The sequence below is a fragment of the Engraulis encrasicolus genome, chromosome 16 (assembly GCF_034702125.1).
Source record: "Engraulis encrasicolus isolate BLACKSEA-1 chromosome 16, IST_EnEncr_1.0, whole genome shotgun sequence".
NCBI classification, from domain to species: domain Eukaryota; kingdom Metazoa; phylum Chordata; class Actinopteri; order Clupeiformes; family Engraulidae; genus Engraulis; species Engraulis encrasicolus.
Genome location: NC_085872.1, coordinates 12,743,193 through 12,767,209, shown reverse-complemented (window position 1 = coordinate 12,767,209; position 24,017 = coordinate 12,743,193). Strand labels below are relative to the sequence as shown.

General features: G+C 41.9%; 1 protein-coding gene across 1 annotated transcript in view; it reads right to left on the bottom strand.

Annotated features, from left to right (window-relative positions):
* tbc1d9 (TBC1 domain family, member 9 (with GRAM domain)) overlaps positions 1-23,102 on the bottom strand; it is a 52,198-nt gene extending 29,096 nt beyond the window's left edge. The window contains exons 1-5 of the mRNA XM_063218664.1: positions 22,425-23,102; positions 13,926-14,036; positions 10,180-10,298; positions 9,656-9,884; positions 8,642-8,903 (exon numbers count right to left, since the gene is read on the bottom strand). Of these exons, the coding sequence (XP_063074734.1) occupies positions 8,642-8,903; positions 9,656-9,884; positions 10,180-10,298; positions 13,926-14,036; positions 22,425-22,545 (842 nt within the window). The 5' untranslated portion in view covers positions 22,546-23,102. The remainder of the gene's footprint in view (positions 1-8,641; positions 8,904-9,655; positions 9,885-10,179; positions 10,299-13,925; positions 14,037-22,424) is intronic.
* Between the last annotated feature and the right edge of the window lie 915 nt (positions 23,103-24,017).

Here is a 24,017-nt window from a genome sequence, read left to right as displayed (position 1 = left end):
TGAAATAAGACAACTTAAGGTAAGACAATAATGGGTTAAGCGCCAAGGTAGGCTTTGTGGGGTTTTTTTTGTATTATGCGTTGTTCCCCCATGAATCCTTTTTAACGCAGTGGTGCAGCAACCAACTTTGGCAAATCGCATTGAACTAACAAGCTCGTGAAATGTACTTATGTGGTGGTCAGCCCTGCGCAGTGGCTATTCAGCAGATAGGCTAGGCTACATATTCTGGGCCAGTGTGTAGGCTATATCGCCTACAGTAGGTTTCCGATTTCAGGACATAGTCAAGTAGGGCCCAAGTTATTTGACAACTGTTCAGTTCCTCCCTCCCGACCCCTAAACATTTTACCTAGCTGCTCACGAAAAATTGCCCCTTTCATGGCATGCAGCATCTAAAGTTTGACCATCCTTCATCACATTAATTGAATAGCCAATATGCACGCAGTGATGCCCGGCCGTTTCCACATGTCTCCCCAAGTTTCACCCTTGGCAAAGCGGAACCATCTAGCCTATCGACGAGAAGGCTGGCAGTTTAAAAATGAATCTGTTTCGGACAAGGATGGGGCCGCACTTCTTGGTCGTGACAGTTATCTTGGATATGGAGGAGGTATACAATGTGTTAGTAATCTATGGGAGGAGGACATTGAGGTCGATTTGAATAAGGTGGTTGACAAACAAATTACTGTTGGCTGCGGTTGCGGTTGCGCCCACACAGTCGTCTCTTTCTTTTTCTTTAATTGCACATTACAATAATATTAATGTTTGAGCTCAGCCCTGGTGGGGTGCGAATGTTGTGAACAATAATAGACAATTAGGCTAGAGGTTTGTAACATCAAACATAGCGTAGGCCTATTGGTAGAGGACCTGGACATAACCCCATCACAAACTTGTGCTCCGTCCCTGCGCATCGCAATGCATCGTTGAATTGGATCGGGTCGGATCGAATCGAATCGTTACCCTCCGGATCGTAATTGGATTGAATCGTGAGAGCATTGACGGTCCACACCACTAGTTGCTACTAGTCAGGTCAAGAGCAATGCAAGCACTTCCAGAATTCCCTAAAAAAAATTGGGAACTCCTCCCACTTTGATGGGAAGCAAACAACCATTAGCAAAACCAAGGAAGGCCGTTTGGGAAATTTTAATTGTTATGCTCTTGGTCAGACCAAGTCTCAAAGCGATTTGAAAGTCGATGATGTTGGAACTGTAATTTATTCTTTATGAGAGCAAACCTGTTGCCTTGGCACAAATGTGCCCTTTCACATTCAAGAATTCCTGTTCAAGGCTAAGCAAAAGATTACTGGACTGTGCGAGGACTTTATCTGTACCAGAACAATGGAATGCCCAAACACAACAGAGTTGCATCTCCACATGGCAGGCCAAGGACTGTGTGTTCGTTGCCTGATGATCATAGACTTGCAATCGAGATTCGATCTGCAGCGCCGCCGAAGGTGTTGCGTCACTAGGAGGGCGCAGCCTGGCTAGTGTGTTCGTGTGTTTGTGTGTGTGTGTGTGTGTGAATGAATTCATCTCTCTCCTGGGTGAACGCCCCCCTCCTTAGCGGGAAGAGATAACAAAATGTAACCAGGGCCAATCCTAAAATAAATATGGCTTGGAGATATTACAGCGGGTAGAACGAGTGGGGAAAATGGTAACTGACGGTTCTCCCCATCCGCTCTCCAAGCCGGCTTGAAACTTAATTACTGATTCTCTGTGTCTTTCATTTCAGGTATGTCATATTTACAAATGTTAAGGGTTTGAACCTAACATTTACTTGGTCCTTCAGAACCGGATCCCAAGATACCCGACGATTCCAGCACGCGAGGAGGGAACCAGGAAAGTCTGTGGCCACAGCACTAAGACCCGTTTCCGGGACTGGTCTCTCCCTCGCAGGCTGGGATCCGACGGTTGACGGGAATCTTGAAAAGACCAGAGAATCGTGAGTAGGCCTACATTTTTATTTTTATTTAAAAAGGAATGAATGAAAAAACGGTAAAATAAGAGAAGATAAAACCCTGACAATTCTAGACTCTATCAGGTAAAAAGGGAGGCCAGACTCCTCTGTGTTGTTGAACAAGTTAAAATCTGAAGACTACGTAAAGTAAAGTACGTAGTACGAGTACGAGAAACTAGTACGAGAAACTAGTTTAAATTCTGTGTTCTCTGGGTTGAGAGAAAGTGTGCGTGAAAGGATTCGTATTACCACTCGGTAATACGTTTCATACCAATACAACAAGGTCCAAATAGCGAGTCTTTGTGGAAGCCTGTATGCAAGAAGATTCCACCTGTGAGGTTGAAGTGAATCTTACCACAAACGATCGTTGATCGCTATCTTGTTGAAAAGTGTATCCAACAATAGAGGCACTGTAGGTGTTGTGACGTTGGACTAAATTCATAGAGACAAAATGGGGGGCAGTAACAGCAAAAGAAGTGAAAAGTTCCTTGCTGAAATGCAATGCAAGGACTGGAAAATCGTGCATAGAGAAAATCCTAGTGCAGTAGACTGGTTTGATGATAATGAGGAAACGGACGGGGATGTGGAAGAGGTAGACGTCGTTCTAAACTTAGAGGGATTGTTTTACCAAGAAAAAATTAGACCTGAAATTACCCTTCTGGTCCAAGGGACCCCCGTACGTTTCCTCTGTGACTCTGGTGCTAGCCGCACTGCAATGCAGGAAATAGCAAAAATAGCAAAACTAGTGTGAAAAAGCAAATGACAGCCATTTGGATTACTCACTGAGCAGTTAATGTCTCAGATAGCCTACCATATAATAATAATAATAATAATAATAATAATAATAATAATTGTATTTGTATAACACTGTGTCATACAAGGCAAGTAATATGGATATCTGTTTGTCTGTCTGTGTGGGCCCTATTTGTTGTATGAATTGTCCTAGTGGGACACCCCACTGTGTGTGTGAGAAAGATTGTATATGTGTCTGTGGAGTGTACGTGTGTATCTGTGGAGTGAGTGCCTAAATATGTCTGAGAGTGGAAGAATTTTTTTTGAGTGTTTAGTGGAGGTACTCTATTGTATTCAGAGTTAGCTGGAGCTTGGGAGTGCACATGTTGAAACAACATTTTTAAAATAAGAATAAGCCTTTTATTTTATTCTACAATTCAACTTTGAGGTGTAGGATTTTGTCATGATTTTGTTTTTCCACACATTCTTACCCATTTATTTTTGATTAGGAGAAAACGGGGTTGTGGAGTTATGTTGTTTCTTTACTATTTTCAATTGAAAGTTAACATGTTAATGTTTAAGCCTTTAAGACACGGCATTATAAATTAGCTGTTACCAGAATGGCAATGACCAAGTCATAATGTATTACTAAAGGCCCCGTGCACTGTCATGGTAGTGTAGTGTAGTTGCAAAAGAGTTTGCTTTCATGATTTACAGTACCAAAATGTCTTTGTTTCTTCTAAAGAATAGATGAAGCTTTCTCCTTGTTCTTATTTATTTTTATTTTTTTAAAAGAACAATGGGTTTGAGATCTTGAAATAACGCAGGCGTTATTTGATGGCCCAAAGGTGCTGTGAGTAAACCCAATTTGGACCTGGTCTGAGAGTTAGGTCACATGTGCTGAACGTTTCTAGAAATTTAGGTTGTCATTTTGTTTTTATTGACGTTTAACTATGACTTATTTCTTTGTTTTATTTCATCGAATTTCTTGCCTTATTATGTTCTATTTTGATGAGTTATTGATCAATGGATCATGGGTTTGGTTTAAAAAAAAAAAACCCTAAAAGTTGGGTAGTAGTACTCAACTACATTTCCAATGCAATTATGATCTGGAACTTTATTTTAATGACAATGTTGACTCTGATAAACCAGAAAAAACTAGACTCTGAATACACAGAAGCGCTTGACAAAATCACCCCAGCAAAGATAACAGTGTCCTATGTGTAGATGTTTACATTAGCTCGGATAGATATTAAAAGGCTCAGAGGCTCTCTCTAAGTAGCCCAAGGTCTTCTGCAGGCAACCCTTATCAGACACAGCAGGCCCAAACTATCAACATGCAAATTTCTGTGGCAGAGACAGAAAGACACTTAATAGTGAAACCTCCAACAGTGTATGCTAAACCACCTGTTTGTCACTGAAAAGACAATAAGAAATAAAAAAAAAAAAAACTGAACACCGACCTAGATAAACAATACCAAAGCTTAAAGTTATGTTAAATATCTATCATTGTCATTAGTTTAATACTGTAAGTGTGAACATTGCTTCACATGGTGTGTGATGAGACATGTCAATGTTCTCTATTTGCTTTTAAAAGTTTGAATTTGATGACGTTGGGATCCTTATATTTTCATTTGTTTGATTTATAAACAAAGAGACAGTTGTCTAACTCTGTCTTTTCATTTCAGTCGTCAACTTGCAATCAAAGTGAAAACTGATTGCCAATAAGGTTTTAGTTCCGTTACAAAATGTTTTATGTAGCCGATACATGAAGTCAATAATTTTTTGCTCTGATTTGATTTCAAATTGATCTGGCTTGAGTGTACATGAAAGAAAGTTGTTTTCCCTATAATACTTTTTTTTGTGTTCTTTGAGGAACAGGCCCAGTGTTATGGAAACGAGCTGAAACACAGCTGATGTGAATGAAAGGAACCTAGACAATACCAATGATCGCTAGGTTAAGTGAATTTTGTTTTTAATTTGATGAGTTTCACAAGATTTTTCCAGAGTTTGTTTTGTTTCAATTGGGTAATAATTTTAGTTATAACACTTGATAAAATGACAACTGTTTATTTTTTTTCTTTCTTTCAAACCATGAAAAGTTTGACCTAAAGTTAGACAAGGTCTTACCTTTATACCTTAGATAAAGGGTCTGTCCGGTTGTTTGTTTCATTTTTCTTTTAAAGTTGCGTATTTTACAATGGCAGTTGTGTTTTCTTTCTTTTTATCTCTTACATTTTGATTGGTTTATCTAGTGATCTGTATGTCTGGGTGATGACATTGAAACTTTGGAATGGTGTGAGAAAGTGGAGAGTAGTAATATATGTCATTCATTTTAAATTGGTGGAGCCATGGGCTAAGCCATGTATCAACAGGAGGGATATTATTGGATTCTCAAATATTACTCATACTCAATTTTTTTTATTTTATTTTTACAAAATACATTTTTGAAGTTACTGACATTATTGGCAGGAGTTGGGCTAGGCCCCTATATCACCATGACCTCATGACAAAAGGACAGTGAGGACTGCATGCCAATATGTTTAAGTAACTATGTGGTCAACACCACATTTTGTCAGTTTGCGTTTATCGCCTATTCTGTAAGGAACTGTAAGGTAAACGTGAGCCACAATAGTCAGATACTGACCAGAGTAATTTTCTTTTTCATAATTTTGCTCTTGATAAATTGTTGTTCCCCGGGAATGTAGAGCTATCTATTTTATTTTGATTATAGATTATGAGAGAATGGTTGGGCGGCTTTGGGTTTTGTTTTGTCTAAACTAACAAAACATTTTTTGTTTCTTCTCTATTATAATGCTCTCTAATCTGTTACAACTGCGCACCTCCTCCACACTAATGTCTGTGTGTGGATGAGTTGACTTCTGAGAGCTTATTATTATTTTATTTTTTTAACAAATGTTTGAAAAAGCCTGCCTTGATGTAGGCTATGCGAGTGATTCTCTGATTCGGCTACACTTTTAAGTCCGTGGATTTGATTTGCCAATTCCACTAACTATTAAGATTAAGCTTGGCAATTTGTTGTTTGGCACTATGTAAACATCTAGGTCATTTAGTTGGGAAAAATACTGATAATTGACTTTTTGCTTTTGCCAAAAGCGTAGGGGAATCGTAGAATCACTCATGCACCTATGAACTGGAGGGTGTTGGAAGATGTTTACTTCTCATCATTTACTGTGCTCAAAGTCTGTTTCGGAAATTACTTAAGTCTTATTGAGTCATGTGGATGGCACATGTCTCAAACAGGATTAATTTTAGGATTAATTTTAGGATTAATCAGTGCATCAAACAAAATGTGTATAGGGCACATGTTAAATGAAACCTTGTTCTGAAACTTCACCCCTTAACCTAACCTAAAACAACCAACAACGACTGGTTTTGCGGGCTGATGCACCCGACGTCAACGTTTCTCAATATAGCCTACATGCCATCCCGTTCACTTTGTGTGAATATATTATTGCCTCTAAGTGTGTTCACAGTGCCTGGTATACTTCTACTTTCCATTTCATTTAGCAGAGAATCCGGAGTTTTCCCTGCTCTTCTATGTTGCTATTGTTTTATCTTCTTAAGTGTTCCTGTTGTTTTGCTCAAGCAAGTCTGTTCCAAGGCCAGACTTGTGCAAGTAAAACAACCAGACATTGCAGACTGATAGTTTTTATTTTCTCTTTGAGTTTCTACTTTTTGCTAATATGCACTCAACCAGTTAATTTACTGTAATTTTTGGGAAAGTTATCAATTTAATCCTGAGTAATATATTTACAATATTTGACATTCGTCATGCTTAGGGGTATTTGATTGAGGGTGGTTATTATTCCCTATTTCCTTAATGTCCTTATTGTTTATCCCTGTGTCTAACAGTTTGGTCATTCACTTGCTTTGTTAATTTGAAGATAAGAAAAAACTTTGTTTTTATTTATCTTGAGGGAGGAATGTTGAATTTGAGTGGTATATCCTGCTGCATTTTGCAGCTGACCAACAACTGATTGACCATACGGTTGTTAACTTTTGTCTATTCCTGTGTTCCAATCAATTGGGCCAGGAATGTGGTATGTTTACGGTTACTTTGCTGATATCTAGAGAGCTCAGAGCGAGAGCCTCTGCTGTCGAAGGCCATTGTGCCAGGGCACAGTGTGCTCGCGCCTAACTTTCCAGATAGCAGACACATCTAGGCTGTGTGTTATCCTTAGTGATAGGTGTTTTTATGCTTCGTCACTACTGGAGACATGGAGACGACATCTTCCTTAACTAAGATCATACTTGCATACGTGTAACCTGCTGACATGAGGAAGACGGTATAAAAACTGTTGCCACCATTTTGTCAGTTGTCGATCGATTTGCCTGTCATTCGCCAGAGATAGGATGCTACCTAGATAGTGAGACGCTGTGAGACTTTGTCTCATTTTTATTTCTTTTTAACCTTTTTATTCTTCTTTTACTTTTACTTCTTTTATTTTCTTCTTATTCTTTTTGTAATCTCACTTTTTCTGTAATAAATTGTATCCTGATCGATCCTTTTAAAAAAAAAAAAAAAGAGAGCTACAATGTGGAATCAAATTGCATCAGGGTTTGAATCATTTGTATGTTGGTGGTGTACTATAAACAAAAATATGGACAGAATGAACAACATCCACTATAATGTGCAGGCGCTGGGCAACAAAACTGAATTCGAGTTCAGGGCCATCCATGAACAACTGAAGGCAACCTGCCTAATCGCATTCCAATCTCGTATTGCGGTTGATATGCTTTTGGCCGATAGGAGTGTGTGCTCTATTTTTGGTTATCAATGTTGTTCCTTCATACCGAACAATACGGCAGATGACGGAAGTCTCACCAGGGCGATAGAGGGACTGGGATCCCTCAACCAAAAAGAAAATGAAAGACCACTCCAGGGTCGACACTTCAGTGTGGGATGGTTTCTCTGACATGTTGGCAAATACAGACAGTTGGCAGCGTCCATAATCATGTCTATTGCAATATTTGCGGCGATCCTCACGTTATGTGGATGTTGTTGTATTCTTTGTATTAGAGTGTTGTGCACCAGATTTAGTACCACTGCCATTGCACAAATGGAAAAAAAAAAAAAATGTCAAACCTATATGCTCTTCTAACTAGACAGGATAGTGATGTCGATGACACTATGATGATGTTGTTGGTGGAGACCATGAGCCTCCACACCAATCTGACGATTCCATCCAGGTCCCTGATCTGTTCCCTGACCCAGGGGATTATGATGGGGGCCCCTAAATGTACCTATTTAAAGAAAAAAAAACATTTGAAGTGATCACTGGATGATGTTAATGTTTGCCTCTATATAGAATAAACAGGGGGAAATGTTGGAACTGTATTTTATTCTATATGAAAGCAAACATGTTGCCGTGGCACAAATGTGCCCTTTCACATTCAAGAATTCCTGTTCAAGGCTAAGCAAAAGATTACTGGACTGTGCGAGGACTTTATCTGTACCAGAACAATGGAATGCCCAAACACAACAGAGTTGCATCTCCACATGGCAGGCCAAGGACTGTGTGTTCGTTGCCTGATGATCATAGACTTGCAATCGAGATTCGATCTGCAGCGCCGCCGAAGGTGTTGCGTCACTAGGAGGGCGCAGCCTGGCTAGTGTGTTCGTGTGTTTGTGTGTGTGTGTGTGTGTGAATGAATTCATCTCTCTCCTGGGTGAACGCCCCCCTCCTTAGCGGGAAGAGATAACAAAATGTAACCAGGGCCAATCCTAAAATAAATATGGCTTGGAGATATTACAGCGGGTAGAACGAGTGGGGAAAATGGTAGCTGACGGTTCTCCCCATCCGCTCTCCAAGCCGGCTTGAAACTTAATTACTGATTCTCTGTGTCTTTCATTTCAGGTATGTCATATTTACAAATGTTAAGGGTTTGAACCTAACAGATGATAATCAGGCTAGTCCACCCCCAGAGCACTGACCTCTTGAGGGCAGGCACCTTCTTCGGCGGCTTCTTCTTCAGCTTGGGCAGCGAGCGGTCCTGCTCAAAGCCCTTGTTGTCCAGCAGCTGCCGCATGGCGATGTTGGCCAGCTGCTCCATGAGCTTGAACGTCTCTGAGATGTTGAGGAAGACGGAGAAGACGTGGTCGTGGCGGCGCGTGCTCACGCGGATGGCGTCCGGCAGTAGCAGCGTGGCCACCTTCTCCAGCTGCGTGATGTCGGCCCAGCGAACCACCAGCTTCGCTGCAGGACACAGTAGGCATAAACAGGGCTCGAAATTAACACCAGCCTGGTGCAATGTGGGGCTAGATGCCTTGCTCAAGGGCACTTCAGCCATGGATGGAGGTGAAGGGGGAGGTCAGGTGGGATTCAACGTATTATTATCCACTTTGACCATTAGCCAGTATGTGTTTGGCTTGTAAGATTATCATCTACTAGCCATTTTGGCTGATGATGAAAAAAGTTAATTTAGAGCCCTGGACATAAATACAGTAAGGGTAAGGTAACAGGAAGAGACAGTGTCCTGTGCAGAGGAAAAAACCCCACAGAGGAACCTCAGAAGGATAAGACTGAACATGACATAAAAGGTAAATGTAGGCTAAATGTCAAATAGTAAATGATGAGGCATATGTGTATGTGTGTGTGTGTGTGTGTGCGCGCTTGTGTGTGTGTGTGTGTGTGTGTGTGTGTGTGTGTGTGTGTGTGTGTGTGTGTGTGTGTGTGTGTGTGTGTGTGAGTGTGTGTGTGTGTATGTGTGTGCATGTGCATGCGCGCGTGCGTGCGTGCGTATGTGCGCTTGTGTGTGTGTCTGTGTGTGTGTCTGTGTGTGTGTGTGTATGCAATGTGTGCGTCCGTGCGTGCGTCCGTGCATGCGCGCTCGGGTGTGTGCGCGCTTGGGTGTGTGCGCGCTCGGGTGTGTGCGCGCTCGGGTGTGTGCGCGCTCGGGTGTGTGCGCGGGTGCACATGTGCAAAGCCAATAAATGCTCCTTCCTTACCCTCTTTGCCCAGCAGGTATGAGTAGAAGCAGAGGTGGTTGATGCTGAGGTAGAGCCAGCCCTGCCTGGGCACGCGGCCCCTCCAGCAGCTGCAGGAGTAGTAGTTGACCAGCTTCTCTTCCTCCGGCATGCCAAACAGCTTACGGAACTTGGCCATGGCCTCCTTAAACTTCTCAGTGTCGTCGTCATCCTTCACGTCGTGGTTGTTGTTGTACTCTGCAATGATACCCTAAGGATAGGAGGATGAAGAAAGAAATACAGGGAGAAGATACAGAGAGGGAACAAAAAAGAACACACGTAAGTGAAATAAAAGCAAGAGGGATAAAAAGAGCAAACCTGAATGGAGAAACAACGTAAAGGAAATTACTTTGACGCATTTCACGAAAAACGAGTTGTAGCTACAGTATATAGTTCACATTGCCTATGAAGTACCTGAACAGATAGTAATTCAGGTCTTTGGTCTAAATAACCAAGCTAACACCAAGCCCATTTCATTCACCCACGCATACAGCTGTGTAATGTACCTGTACTTTGCCCTTGACGAAGGTAGTGATGTCGTTCTCATTTTCAAAGATGGAGAGCGTCTGCAGCAGATTCTGCTCCAGCCATTCCCAGTGCTCTGTGATCTCCTTCCTAGAGCTCCCTGGGGAAAACAAGACGGAGCAAACGCATCAAGAGGACGGAGGGTGAGGTGCTTAAAGCAGGGAAATGCAACACAAATAAAACAGATGCGCATTCACTAAGGGTTCTATTTCGTTCCTTCTGACCGCCAGAGGCGGTGCTTTCAGCACATGGATATTCATCACACGAATCATGCAGGTCGAGAATACATGAAAATTAAGTCACACGTGACCTGGGTGACGTCACCCGGTGACCCCGTGTCAGGGGTTAAGACACCGGTGAACCCAGGACGTGACCTCTTGGCAAATCTTCTCGAATACACTCCGAGTGACTGCCAAGCTCTGGCGGTCATCCGGAACTCATAGAACCGTGGTTACATACATAACCTTCGTCTTACACAGTAATGTTTTGGCCAGCAATCGGAAGCTCATTGTGCTGTCACTGCATACAGTAGATGAGGAATAACATTTCACAGATAAATTATTCTCAATGGCACACAATCTGCACTGCTATTGTTCGATCTGAACAGCTGCATCTCACTATCAAGGATTTATAAATTGCTACTCTTTCTAAACCACCAGTAGACTACCAAATACAAACAAATAATAGTCAAACTTGCAAATCAAACCAAACCTCAAATTCAGTTCACATGGTAAGACTTTTTACATTCTTACTTGATTTAATTACGTAAGTTTGAGCCTGTTTGAGTATGCTAAAAAAAATAATCTTATAGCAATGCATGAATGGACCACTATATGAAACAGACAAATTGAATTGAACACTCAGATCTGAGCTGAGGTCTACGTTGTCTCTCCAACAGTTATGGTAACAGAGTCATTATATTCACATACAAACCGTCCTAGTATTGTGTGTACCAGATGGCCATCGGTGGGTTAAGCATGACAACAGCATCCCTAAAGACCAAAGACCCATTCTCTGCATGTTTTTTAAATAGGCTGAGAGAAAGGGCCCCCTACTGCTGTAGATATTTTCTTACAATGAGTAGGCAGGCAGTAGGCCAACATGCCCAGTACTTAGCTGCTAATATTTTCAGTATTTAATGGACAGTGGAGAAGTGCAAGGTGAACAGTGTGCATGTCTGAGAGACAAAACAGAGATATGAAAGAGATATGAAAACAATCGTGCCCCACAGGAGCAACACGCAGTGCTGGATGAGGCTTTAAATGAAGCACTAGATCAGCTAACACATTTGCACCAATAGCATTATAAAGGGTATAAAGATTAACTTATCCATGGTTGCTGTACAAATATCGTTGTAAGGAGGTGCTTTAACATAGTTGTCTTTTCCAGTATTTTGACAGATAGACAACCATTACTGTTAGTTTTGCCACCTGTCTCGTTTTTTCCTGATTGTCCAGGATTTTAATGAAAGGAAAAATATATATATACAGTGCTTTCCTGGACAATGAATGGGGAATGAATGGGAATCACTGCCTATAGCAAAAAGGTCAATTGAGTTTGAAATGTTCAGGATTTTTTTCAGCGGTGGTAACCATAATTATTGAATGCTTTTTGGCATGCATCAGGAAGTGCATCTCTACACACATCACTCCTCTCCTCTCATCGCCATGTGTCCTGCATTAGCAGATGGCTAGAAAGCAGCTCATCTCTTTTTGCTCTCCAGGGGCTGGAAGGGGACCATTTTAAAACTGTAGATGTTTTTCATCCAGGCACCACTTTTTCAACCAACCACAATCGGACCGCAAACCCATTCTCTAACCAATCTGGTCCCAGCTAGAGTAGTGCAAGGACTGGACGTGGCTACTTTTATCTCTACAACCAGGGGCGTGCACAAACATTTTGAGGGGCAGGTGCTTGAGGCAGGGATAGGGGGCATGTGGAACTTTCAGCTGCCTTACTAGGCTAGAGGGTATATTGTAGATCATGTCAACTAGAGATGCACCGGATCCTGATTTTTAGGATCCTGCCGGATACCGGATCCACTGCTTAAGATCCTGCCGGATCCGGAACCGGATAGCGGATCTTACAAGAGGGTTGAAACATATAGTCTACTCGCACACGTGGGCCCTTTTTATTACGTTGGCTCACACTATTTTTTACACTGCCTGCACTGGCCGCTTCCAAAGGGCTTTCATTCCAGGGTTGTGAAAGACTGACTGAAAAGCCTAGGGTAGAGATGCACCAGACCCTTATGCCGGATACCGGATCCACTGCTTAAGATCTGGACCCGGATCCTGTGAAAAACCCTATTATCCTGCCGGATCTGGAACCGGATCCGGTGCATCTTTAATGTCAACACATGGCAGAAAAAAGCACCTTTTGGCCAGTAGGGCAAAGGGGCAGGTGTTTTAGCACCACCTCGTCCCTATCTGTGCACGCCTATGTCTACAGCTGACACAGGGGAACAAAAACATAAACACAGCTTTCCATTTCTGCCTTGACCTGACTAGGTCATAGCTCCAGGATTTGTCTATATGAATCAGGTGAGAGTGAATAGATGTGAATCACTGTGGTGGAAATCCCAGCAAGAGTGGTACCTTTCATTGCATTTGGCAGCCGCTTTATAACCAAAGCGACTTACAAACAAAGACAATCATAGTCAACATCACTAGCACAAGTGCACGGGAAATCTACAGAATAACAAGTGCAGATGCAAAGAAGGGTTAGGTTTTGTTAAGTACAGTACACACACACACACACACACACACACACACACACACACACACACACACACACACACACACACACACACACACACACACACACACACACACACACACACACACACTCTCTCACACTCTCTCACACTCTCTCACACTCTCTCACACTCTCTCACACTCTCTCACACACACACACACACACACACACACACACACACACACACACACACACACACACACACACACACACACACACACACACACACACACACACGTCAAGAGTCTGGTCTGGGGCTAGGGCAGCTCAAGCATTAGTCTAGTAGATAGTCACGAAAGAAGAGAGTCCTCCTTTGTCTGGAGTCTGGTACCTTTCTCCACTAAGACTTCTCCCATCCAAAAGGCAATGTTAAAGTGATTTTAGCTGAGTTTCTTCCTTTTACCTTTAACACTGAATAGCTCATCATTAGCCATTACATTATTCACAACCAGATTTTCAGGTGTTGACCATAATCTGAAAATAACAAAATGTCCAGCCCCATCATCTCAGAAAATGCTCTGCAGTGTTGCTCGATTAATCTTTGTTGACTTCAGCCATTGCTCAACCACAGACACTGATTATAGTCATGATTTTAGCTGGGCTTTCCTCTTTCATGCCATTGGGATATGACACATTACTTTGCATCTGGAATCTGATCAGGAGTAAAACCGAATTAAAGATTGCGGTGAGTGAATTTTTGTCTCTCTCCAATGCTGCCGCATCCGAATGTGTGTGTGAAAGAAAGAATGGACAAAAGACAAAGAAAGAAAGAAAGAAAGAAAGAAAGAAAAGGTGAGAAGGTGAGTGAGTGAGTGAGTGAGTGAGTGAGTGAGTGAGTGAGTGAGTGAGTGAGTGAGTGAGTGAGTGAGTGAGTGAGTGAGTGAGTGAGTTAGTAAGTGAGTTAGTAAGTGAGTTAGTAAGTGAGTTAGTAAGTGAGTGAGGGGGTAGTGTAATGTAAGTAGTGTGCTACCGTGTCCAATGGTCCAGTACACCAGGGAGTCCGGCGTCTGGTACAGGATCCTGTAGGGGGCCACACGAGCGCTGGAGTCCAGCACCACATCCAGGGTTCCCACCAGCAAGCCTGCCAGGACCAGAACCAGAGGGGATGAATACAGATCAAATTAAATCAAAAATGAAAATGAAGTCCGCACACCAAGCTCCCGTTTCTGTTATCTTAATGTGACGTTTCGGGCATCTCGCCCTTCGACTTTGCTAGTCCTGCACCCAAAACTTTTTGGAGATGGATCTGTGCGTGTTTTTTTCTTTGTTGTAATGAATACAGATCAGACCATCAGAACAAGAAGCAGCTTAGTCGCCCATGCAAGAGCCCCTTACAGCCAGTACCTCGAGCACTAGAGCGGCAGACTGGAAAGCTGAGAGTTTAATCCCCAAACCACTACAAAACTTTACTTCTTCACTCTCTAAGTCCACTTCCTTTTTGTTGTGGATGTCAAAATAAAAGGTGAATTGAACTGTAGATTGTGATGGTCTGTCAGGATTTAGGGCTCAGGTTTGCTCTGGGGGCATAAGGAGCCAAACCAAGTTTGGGGTTCCATTCATACTCGTGTGTAATTTACAGTGGCACCCCTACAGAATGTATTTCAGTCTTTTTTTAAACTCCTTTTCCTTATAAACATATTGGACATTTACTAAAATATAAGAAAGCATGTCTAGCATTCTTTTTAAAAAAATAATCATATCTGACCAAGCCAAACCACCTAACTAAACTGACACGGGGGTTGTGTAAAGGTTGTGCAACGCACACTGTACTGTACATGACAGCTGATTCATGCTGAAACATACCACCAATAGGCGCTTGCAGAGAGAAAGTAACCACAGGGGGAACCACTATGTGGAAAAGGAAGTACAACGACACTGATAGTGTGTAGTGTGTGGTGTGAAAGGTAGTGACAGTCCCATGACAGAAAGACTCTGTAGTCCCACGCTGAGCAAAAAAAGGAAAGAAAACCTCTCCCATGCGAATGGTGATTGAGTTGGAGATTTAGAAATTCTTTGGTTCCTTCTGAATGTGTCATAAAATATTAGTCACTGATGCATTGGAATTACTTATGGCCTTTTCTTGTTTCAGTCTGAAGGACAAAAAATAGTCCTGCAAATAACCGCTTACGAATCAACCAAATCAAAAAGGCCCTGTCCTCAGTGAGTAATAATCATCAAGTTCTTTTTTAAAAAGGGGGGGGTTGGCCTTCATTATTACAGGACAGTGTGGGAGAGAGACGGGGCAGAGAGAGATGGGGCAGGGCTGGGAAATGACCCCGCAATGTTAGCCCAAATGTGGGGGGCTTAGCCATTTTAGGTGAAGTTCAAAGGCAATGGTGTTCACTGGGACATTCAGTTGGTATACCTGGAGGTCACTGATCATCAGATGTGTTATATTTCAACACCTCACTTCTGACCTAAGTATACATTGTCTTGTACGTGAATTAGCTCATCACAGGCAGGATGTCAGACAGAAAACGATCCCGATTAATCAATTTAGATGGTGTCAAGTTGTCAACATTCAAAGTAGGCTATCACTATCCAGAAAACCCTTTTGAAATAAATCACAGATTTTCGTTCTGTGCGATAATTAGATATAATTACTTTAACAAAGCAAAACTCTAGAATTTACATACAATAATAAACAGGTGCAGTTGGTATACCTCCGATTTAAAATCTAAGTTACGGCTTGCAATTCCAGTCATATCCAATTGCTTGCTCTGACTGAATCAGTTCACGTTATTCTCTTGGGAAACAGAATCGGAACCCAGAAATGGAACAATAGGCATATGTGTAAATGGAGAGGAAACAGAATGTTCCACCTGCGTCTATAAAAGGTGTTGTAAAAGGCTCCTCACATTGCCTTCCGACATGTGGAAATGCGGATGAGTCATGCTATGGTGAGAAGAGAAAGCACATCCCAGACTGTGCCAAGTGTGGTGCTGATTTACTGTACGTGGGGATTTGAGATAGATAGATAGATAGATAGATAGATAGATAGATAGATAGATAGATAGATAGATAGATAGATAGATAGATAGATAGATAGATAGATAGATAGATAGATAGATAGATAGATAGACAGACAGATATATAATTGTATTATTGTAATGTCTTCCATTCTATTTTTATCCTACATTTGTCTGCATGTTAAATGTTCAATGATAAATGTTCATTGTATTTATAATTAATCACTTATTGTTACCAGTCCATCACTGTTACCTGTCCTGTCTTGCACTTTGTCAGTCTGTAAAATGTCAGTCCTGTGTACTGTATGTCTATGTCTTGGCATGGTATATAGAGAGAAATGTAATGTCATTTTCCTTGCATGACTTGTGCATATGAAGAAAGTGACTTGGGTTGACTTGGGTCACATACACTAAGAGAGATATAGAGAGCGAGAGCGAGAGAGAGAGAGAGAGAGAGAGAGAGAGAGAGCGAGAGAGAGAGAGAGAGAGCGAGAGAGAGAGAGAGAGAGAGAGAGAGAGAGAGAGGTCAAACCAATTAGCACTGTGTCTGCAGTGGTCAAAAATCATCAGGGAAGACTCAGTTTCAGATGGCAGAGTTGAAGGTCTTTTGACAATAGTTTCCACCGTGGACACTACATGTATACCATGTGTCACAGCAGACCTTGTGTTCAATGTCAAAATCACATACTATAGGTTTCACACCTGTCTTTGAGAATGCTTAAAAGGCAATCTCTTGTTAATAACCAAAAAAAAGATGGAAAATTGAAATAATGAAACACCACTGGGAATATTCACAGGCAAATTACTGGTTTCATCATTCCAGAAGCAGAGGAGAGATCTTGTACGGTACTGTAGTGTACAGCCACCTCATACACTGACTACTCTGTGTGTTGCCCCGTTGACATCCTGTCAGAGTTACAGCATGGAGTTCACTGACACCATATATCATACATAGAGGCCAAGAGGCTCATAAGTACAGACTCAAGCAGCTATCGTAAATCCTCCTCTGGACTATGCCAAACATGAGAGACACTTCAGTTAAAAGTGAGGACAGGTAACATATGCTGCTACTGGTTAATTATTCATGCATGGGTCTAATAAAAACGCTGTTCATTCAACTGTACGTATAACAATTGCAGATTTACAACATTGCAATTTATTACACTTTTTATTTTAATATTTTAATGTTTAATCAGTGTCACAATCTCAAACATAATCATTTGTCTCTGATGGACTCTTCGCTTGATGCACTGTCTTCAGAATGGTCCACGCATTAGAGGAACGTTACATGATTAAAGCACATTTTCCTTTTCTGTGATGTTTGTAGATTATTGTGTTGTTTATGCAATATAATAAACACAACAGAGGGTTTGGCAGACATCATTTCAGGTGTGGTCTAGCCACAGGCAACCATTCCCATCAGGATATCCACAAATGTGATGAACATTTTATTTTATTTTGTTTAGTTTATACTACTACTAAACACTTTTAAAAGATTACATTTCATGCAGCATTTATCAATTTCATGCCACAGTTATATTGTCACCGCCACAGCATTAGATTATAGAAGCATTTATAAAATGTGTTTTCCAGTTTGCTTCGACCTTCATTCCACAAAATACTTTGTTCCAGTGAATATAGTGTGGTTTCTATGCAATAAGTGCCTATTTACTATTTCACAGCCTGAATTAGATCTAGTATAATGCTGCTTTTGCAGTCTTTGGCGCCTTGTCAAAGTTCTCTTTCTTGGTTTTCATTTTTCTATGGGTGGGAGACGTGACGCCTTGTTTTTTCGTAACATTGGTTAAAAACCTACAAAACTGTTATTTTTCCTCTTAAAAACAAATGTCAATAAAGAAGATGTGGTACATTATGTTTCATATTAGTCTTAGATGAGAAAAAACATTTTTGTTAAGATTTATGTAAAGGTTTATATGTCAAATATCCTGCGGTGTGACTGTAACATTAATGAAATCTGGAATATAATATATATATATAAATTAACCAGGGCTTTGAACCGTTATTTTTTTCCAAATGGTTCGTTCCGAACAGAAACGGAATTATAACGTTTCCGGTTATGAGTTCCACCAACAAATTGACGTTCCCGAACCGGTTAGAACATAAAAATACTGTTCCCGGAACGGTTAATTTCGTTCCTCTCAGGAAGAAAATTCTTGGTGCGCTTTAAACGCGATTCTCTGCAATGTCTAACAGTGATGCAAAGGAAACTCGCCCCTTTCGTATGATAGTGGTTTCTCTTATTTAAGATGTATAGTGGAGACTTTGTAATCCCTCTCTCCATTCAGTCAGCGAATGTCTGATGTCACACAGGACGTGAACCTCAGCCGTCATGGTAACATGCACAGGAAAATCATTACTTTTTTTATTTTGTTTGAGGAACGGTATTAACCGGTAACCATTATTTTTAAATAAGTGTTCCCGTTCCAGAACATAAAAAATGATAATGTTTCCGGTTTCGTTTCTGTTCCTTGTAAAATACAAAAAGTTCCCGGTTTTCGTTTTCGTTCCTTGAACCGGTTCAAAGCCCTGAAATTAACCAACAACATTTTGAATAATGTATGAAGCATTTGGCATGATTGCATAAATATTAAGATATATGAATGTGAAAAAAACTCAAGACAGTAATATTACCAACAAGTTCAATTTCGTAACACAAATTGCGTCCTGTGGGGTGACATGTATGTCAATGTTTGTGAATGGGCAGCTGCAAGGCCAACTGCAAGGGTCTTAAAGACTGGCTCCTAACCAGTCAGTGAGTGCATCTTAATATGGGACCTTGCCTCCTCCACTTGCCTCCTCCACTCGCTTCTCGTCATGATGACATCACTGACAACAGCATTATATTTCAATATCTTGCAAAAGCTCAATTGTAGAGTCTTTTTCTCGTTTGCAATTGTTATGGTGAATGAAAAACAGTCCCTCAAAAGTTGTTGTGGCTAGGCTGACAGCTGGGAAACTTTATCGTTTTCTCCACGGAGGAGGGGCCAGGAGGAGGGGCCAGGAGGCGGGGCGAGGAGACAAGCGCAAGTGGAGGAGGCAAGGTCACATATTAAGACGCACTCTGTACCTCAGTTATTGGAGAGTGCTGTGGAAGTTTAAGGTGACAATCAACCCCTTAATATGTCTTCATATGGCAATGTTTCTGTCACGCAATGCTTAGGTTCATTTTATGGTGTCCTGTGATGTGACTGCTCTTATAGAAGGAAAAAAAAGTTATTTTATAAATGAAAACACATATTAAGATTAAACACAATAGCATTATCAAGTTAGCATGAGCTCAGATGTCAGTCATGTATACAAAAGGATTAAAATGGCCATAATGCAGTGAATTTCCTGTGGTGTGACTCCATTTTCCTGCGGTGTGACATGCCTATGCAATGTGTTGATGCAGGACACATTTTCCCAAAAATGGCAAAAATAAGGCGAAATTCCACGGACCACTAAGTGCTTTATTTTTTTCTATTTTTTTCCCCAATTTTTTCCATCATTTTTTTCAGGAATTGGAAAAACTTTTTTTTTTTTTTTTTTTGCGTTACGTCCTTAAACGTCAACCACCCCTATATCGCTTGTTAGGAACTGAAATTAGCGAATACTTTCTTTTTTAAATGCTATTGGTTTCTGAGTGTAACACTGGAATGGCCTGAAGCTATGCCGAGAAAGCACCTTTCCGACCCACTGGTCTTGACCACACTTATTAAGGGAAAACAATCCCTCCATTAGATCATATGATCCTCTCTCCCCCTCCGTTTGATCTCTGGCTCTCTGACAAGAGGCCTTGGTTTCCTGGGGTAAGGGAAAACAAGAGGGCAGACAGAGCTGAAAACACAGCTGACAACACATGATGTTTTTAACCTGTGTGAGTCGAGATGGAAAGCTGTGCACGATCCCTTAGAGGCCAATGCCTTTCCTCAAGCAAGAGCACAGCATTACACCACTCAAACATGTTTTCACCATGGTACAATCTTATGTCTGTACCTTATCATATAGCTGTGTTTACTCCCTTATTACAACAATCATGTGCCCCCATTTTAATTTCTCCCCCTTTTCCTACCACAGAATTTCTTTTCTGAGATCTGCTGTACTCACCACTGCCAGACAATCCATTTCCTAGCTAATTCTGCCACAGATTCAAAATCAATATCATCTCAAATAACAAAAACCTGATACGGCTGCAGAGAATATAAACCCTAAAGGCAGGGTGCGGGGGTGTTGGCTTCTTGTTGTTGCTCTCCCTGTTTAATAGAGTGGATCAGCTCAGTCCCTAAAATGCCAGTGACTCTCTCTGGCAGAAAGCCTTCGGAGGAAGCTCGGTCGATCCTGTCTAAGGAGAGAATAGTAGCAGCTAGAGATCTGGATGATATGGAAGACGTGTGTGCCTAATCGCTGATCATCTGCTTTGAACCACAAATGGCCACATATAATAGTGAAGGCTAACAGCACTCTAACGGCAATCCACTGGGGCTACACAACTGAAGATTCATTGACTGATGACTGACATTATGAACCTGACCAACACATTAGTGAACACAACCTGACCATCCATTTAGTTCATCTAGTAGGCCAAGTAAACCTATGTGTGCGCTCCAATATGCGACCTTGCGTCCTCCACTGTCAGCCTAGCCGAAACCATTTGGGGGACTATTCTTCATTCACCATCCAGTTTGAAAATGAGTAAATGACTCTACGATTGAGCTTTTGCAAGATATTGAAATATAATGCTGCTGTCAGTGATGTCATCACAACGTATTACTTCCTGGTACCAGGCCACAAGCACAAGTGGAGGACATAAGGTTGCATATTGGAACGCACACCTTGTGTAGACCTTCTGTCTCCCAGGAGATAGCCTATGGAGTGCATATCCCAGCCTGCACTGGGGTAAGAGGAGAGGTCTGTACCAGTGTGCCCAGGCTCTTGGTGCCCCTTGCCAGTGCCAACTGGCACACCGCTCCGGATTTACATAACAATGACATCACTGCTTGCCTACTACCATAGCGAGCTCTGTGTGCTCCGATCGGCATCTCTGGCAAAGAAACAGAGAGGAAGGCTAAAAGGTGGGTCAGCATCCACACCAAACACCATTGCTAACTAAATAAGAAAAGGGAACTGCATTAAGAAACTGAGATTACCTTTTGGGTGGCTGACTTTTTATGTTTCTTTACACCATAGGTTGTTTGTCTTCTAATGCTGTGAGAGGCGTCTGACACAAAGTGAAGATCACCTGCCACCAGTGATGAGCAGAATGGATTCACTCATTACAATCTGGGCCACATATTCCAAATTACATTGTTTTACCTGTCCAGTTCAACCAGGTGATCATTCAGCCAGCCAATCGCCTGGCTGACGTGGACAAGTAAAACTGAGTCGTTTGGAATATGTGACACTAGATTGTAACTCATAAATCGATTTTGCCCATCACTGCCTGCCACCTCCTTCAGACTGACACACCTGACGACAGTTGTTCAGCAGTGACCTACTGAACTCAATGTATACCATCCATAAAAAAATGCTGTTTGTATAGAAAGTTGGACTTTAAACTGTCTGTGTTTAAGTGTAGCTTAATGCTCTAGTATTCTACTGCTTCTTGTCCTCTGCAAAGATAAGACCAACATACTGTGCAAGTCCTGTTTAAATCTGGGTCAGTAGATACCTTGCAGTGGAATGATGATCTATGATGCTTGTTTGTCAGACTGTTGTAGACCTTCAGTTTTGCTACCAATCAGTGATGTAAAATGGGAGCAAGATGAATCAGCAGAAGTCTTCAGGAGTCTGTCTGGCCACTGTTTCTCTTAACTCAGATGACATGAACATGCTCAGTGCTGGTCAGTGGTATTATAATTGTTATAATTGGGTTATTTAAGACTAGTATGGAGAGCCTCTTGATGTTTTGTGTGATGCATTCCTTGTGACATGTCAGACAGTCACCCAGCAGTAATATGCCATATCAGTAGGGGATTAATAGCCAACTTTCACCTTTACAGATACAGTATACCAGATACCATGCTACCAATGAAAGCAGTCAGATGTTAGTCAGCTGCAGTCAGATGTTGAGATCGTGCATCCAAGTCGGATGGAACCCATATTGCACCCATGCAAGGAGTTACCATAATAATCATCATAATGAAAAAAGACAATGTGTGAATATTTTTTAGGATAGCTGCAAAGTGTATCATAATGGACCCACCTAGCCTATTCCTATAGCCTAGGCCTACACGGATTCTGCAATATTGAGGTTTAGCCTACTTAGTCACCAGGCATGGAATTATTCTTCATTATCGTGTGCACCTGACAGTAAGACATGCACCTGACACAACAGCAAACGCATCAAATTTGCCATGCCAGACAGCTGACTCTGCGGCCAGTGTGCTTCCTTTGCTTTTCGCACTGACAGTTCTGACATCCAATGCCTTTTACACCCATGCTGGATAAAGGCACGGTGGATGCACGGGCCTAGTAGCATCTCTCATGCATGGATTGCTTACCTGCAAGTCCTCCGCCTCCATCGCCGTGACCCTTCCTTTTTTGAAGAATGAAATATGGATTCGCTCTCTCGGTCATCCATAACGCACTGGCCAACAGGACCTCTTCGGGGTTGACCCACATCTTCACGTTAATTTCCTTCGCCGCACATCAAATCTTGTGCGCTTATTTTATCCTGCAAACGAGATCTTCGGTTGAGAGGCACAGATTCGTGAGCAAATTGTTCTCGCAAACGTAGCCTACGCTTGCTTCAAATCTGATATTTAAGCTTCCATATCCATAGGCAATAGCTTTGTAAGCTGCAGGGCAAACGGAAAAGCATTCCCTATCCTCTAAACATGCGCGTTCGTGATGCAAGGGACGCGATGCTATCCCCTTACTGACAATAAAATAATACGGATTCTAAACCTGTAAAACAGTACAATGGCCCTCTATCAAATGCAATGTCGAAAATTGACAGCTTGGACAATCGGAGTTGTCATTCCGTTTAGTTGCACAGAGCTGCTGTTCTTCCAGTCTTTGTTGTTCACGCCGTCTTCAGATTGTCCCTGTCAGGTGCAATTTGACGCTGAAGCGACCGCCCAGAAGTACCCGGCGATTCGATTGATAAAACAAGCGCCAAAATGTCCAAACCAAACAAGTTTATATCTACCAGAGCTGAGCAAAACCTTATCGCTTCATTTTGCGTTACAAGCAATATGATAATTATTAGATTTTGCGGTGCCCGGGCGATCCACTTGCGCTACTGCCGCACAGACTCGCAGTATCAACAACGCGCGTCATGGGCTGGCCACGCCGTTGCGTCACCAATGTGGGAGGTGAGTAGCCTACATCGTATCCTACCCTTTCCTTGTAGAGCTATAGTAGAGGTGACAGTTTCTTTTGAATGAAATCACAGATTATCATACTTTACCATGATATGAATATGATCTGTTTCTTTAAGAACACTGCAAAGGTTAGAGGGGAGTTACATTTTGGTAAATTCAGAAATAATTGAGTAGGCCTAGGAGGTCGAGAAGATAACAATTAGGCCCAAGTCAAATTATTTCAGTTCTCTGAGTCATGGGTACAGTTGTGCACAGTTCCTCTCCACAGATGGCCTATAGTTTGACTACATCTTCATTTCATTTCCTGTGGTGGTGTAGCCTACCACACAAACAATTGTCCTTGTTGCCGTCATGAGTAACTGGGAAATTCAACACAGAAGAGGGCTTTTTATAGGCCTATAAAATATTAAAAACACCCCCCATGATCAAGAGGGGGGGGGGATCCAACCAAACATCCACTGTTTAGAGCAGTGGGTAATGTTTTGAGTGGCTAACTCCCAATACTTAGGCTATGGCTGTGTCTCAAATCACGCACTTGTGAACTTCGGGCACTGTTTTTCAGTGCCTAGGGCGCTCTCGCGGAAAATGTCAGTTGAGCCAGTGCACTGAAAGTGCCAGGATGATCCCCTAACAATGGCGGAAAAATGCAGTGCTTCAATGATGGACACTGCACGCACTAAACGGCGGCCATGTTGACAATGACACGGAGGAAATGTGGCATTCATTTCAGTAGAAGAGTTTGGTCAACAGTCTCCTAATTCTGTAAAT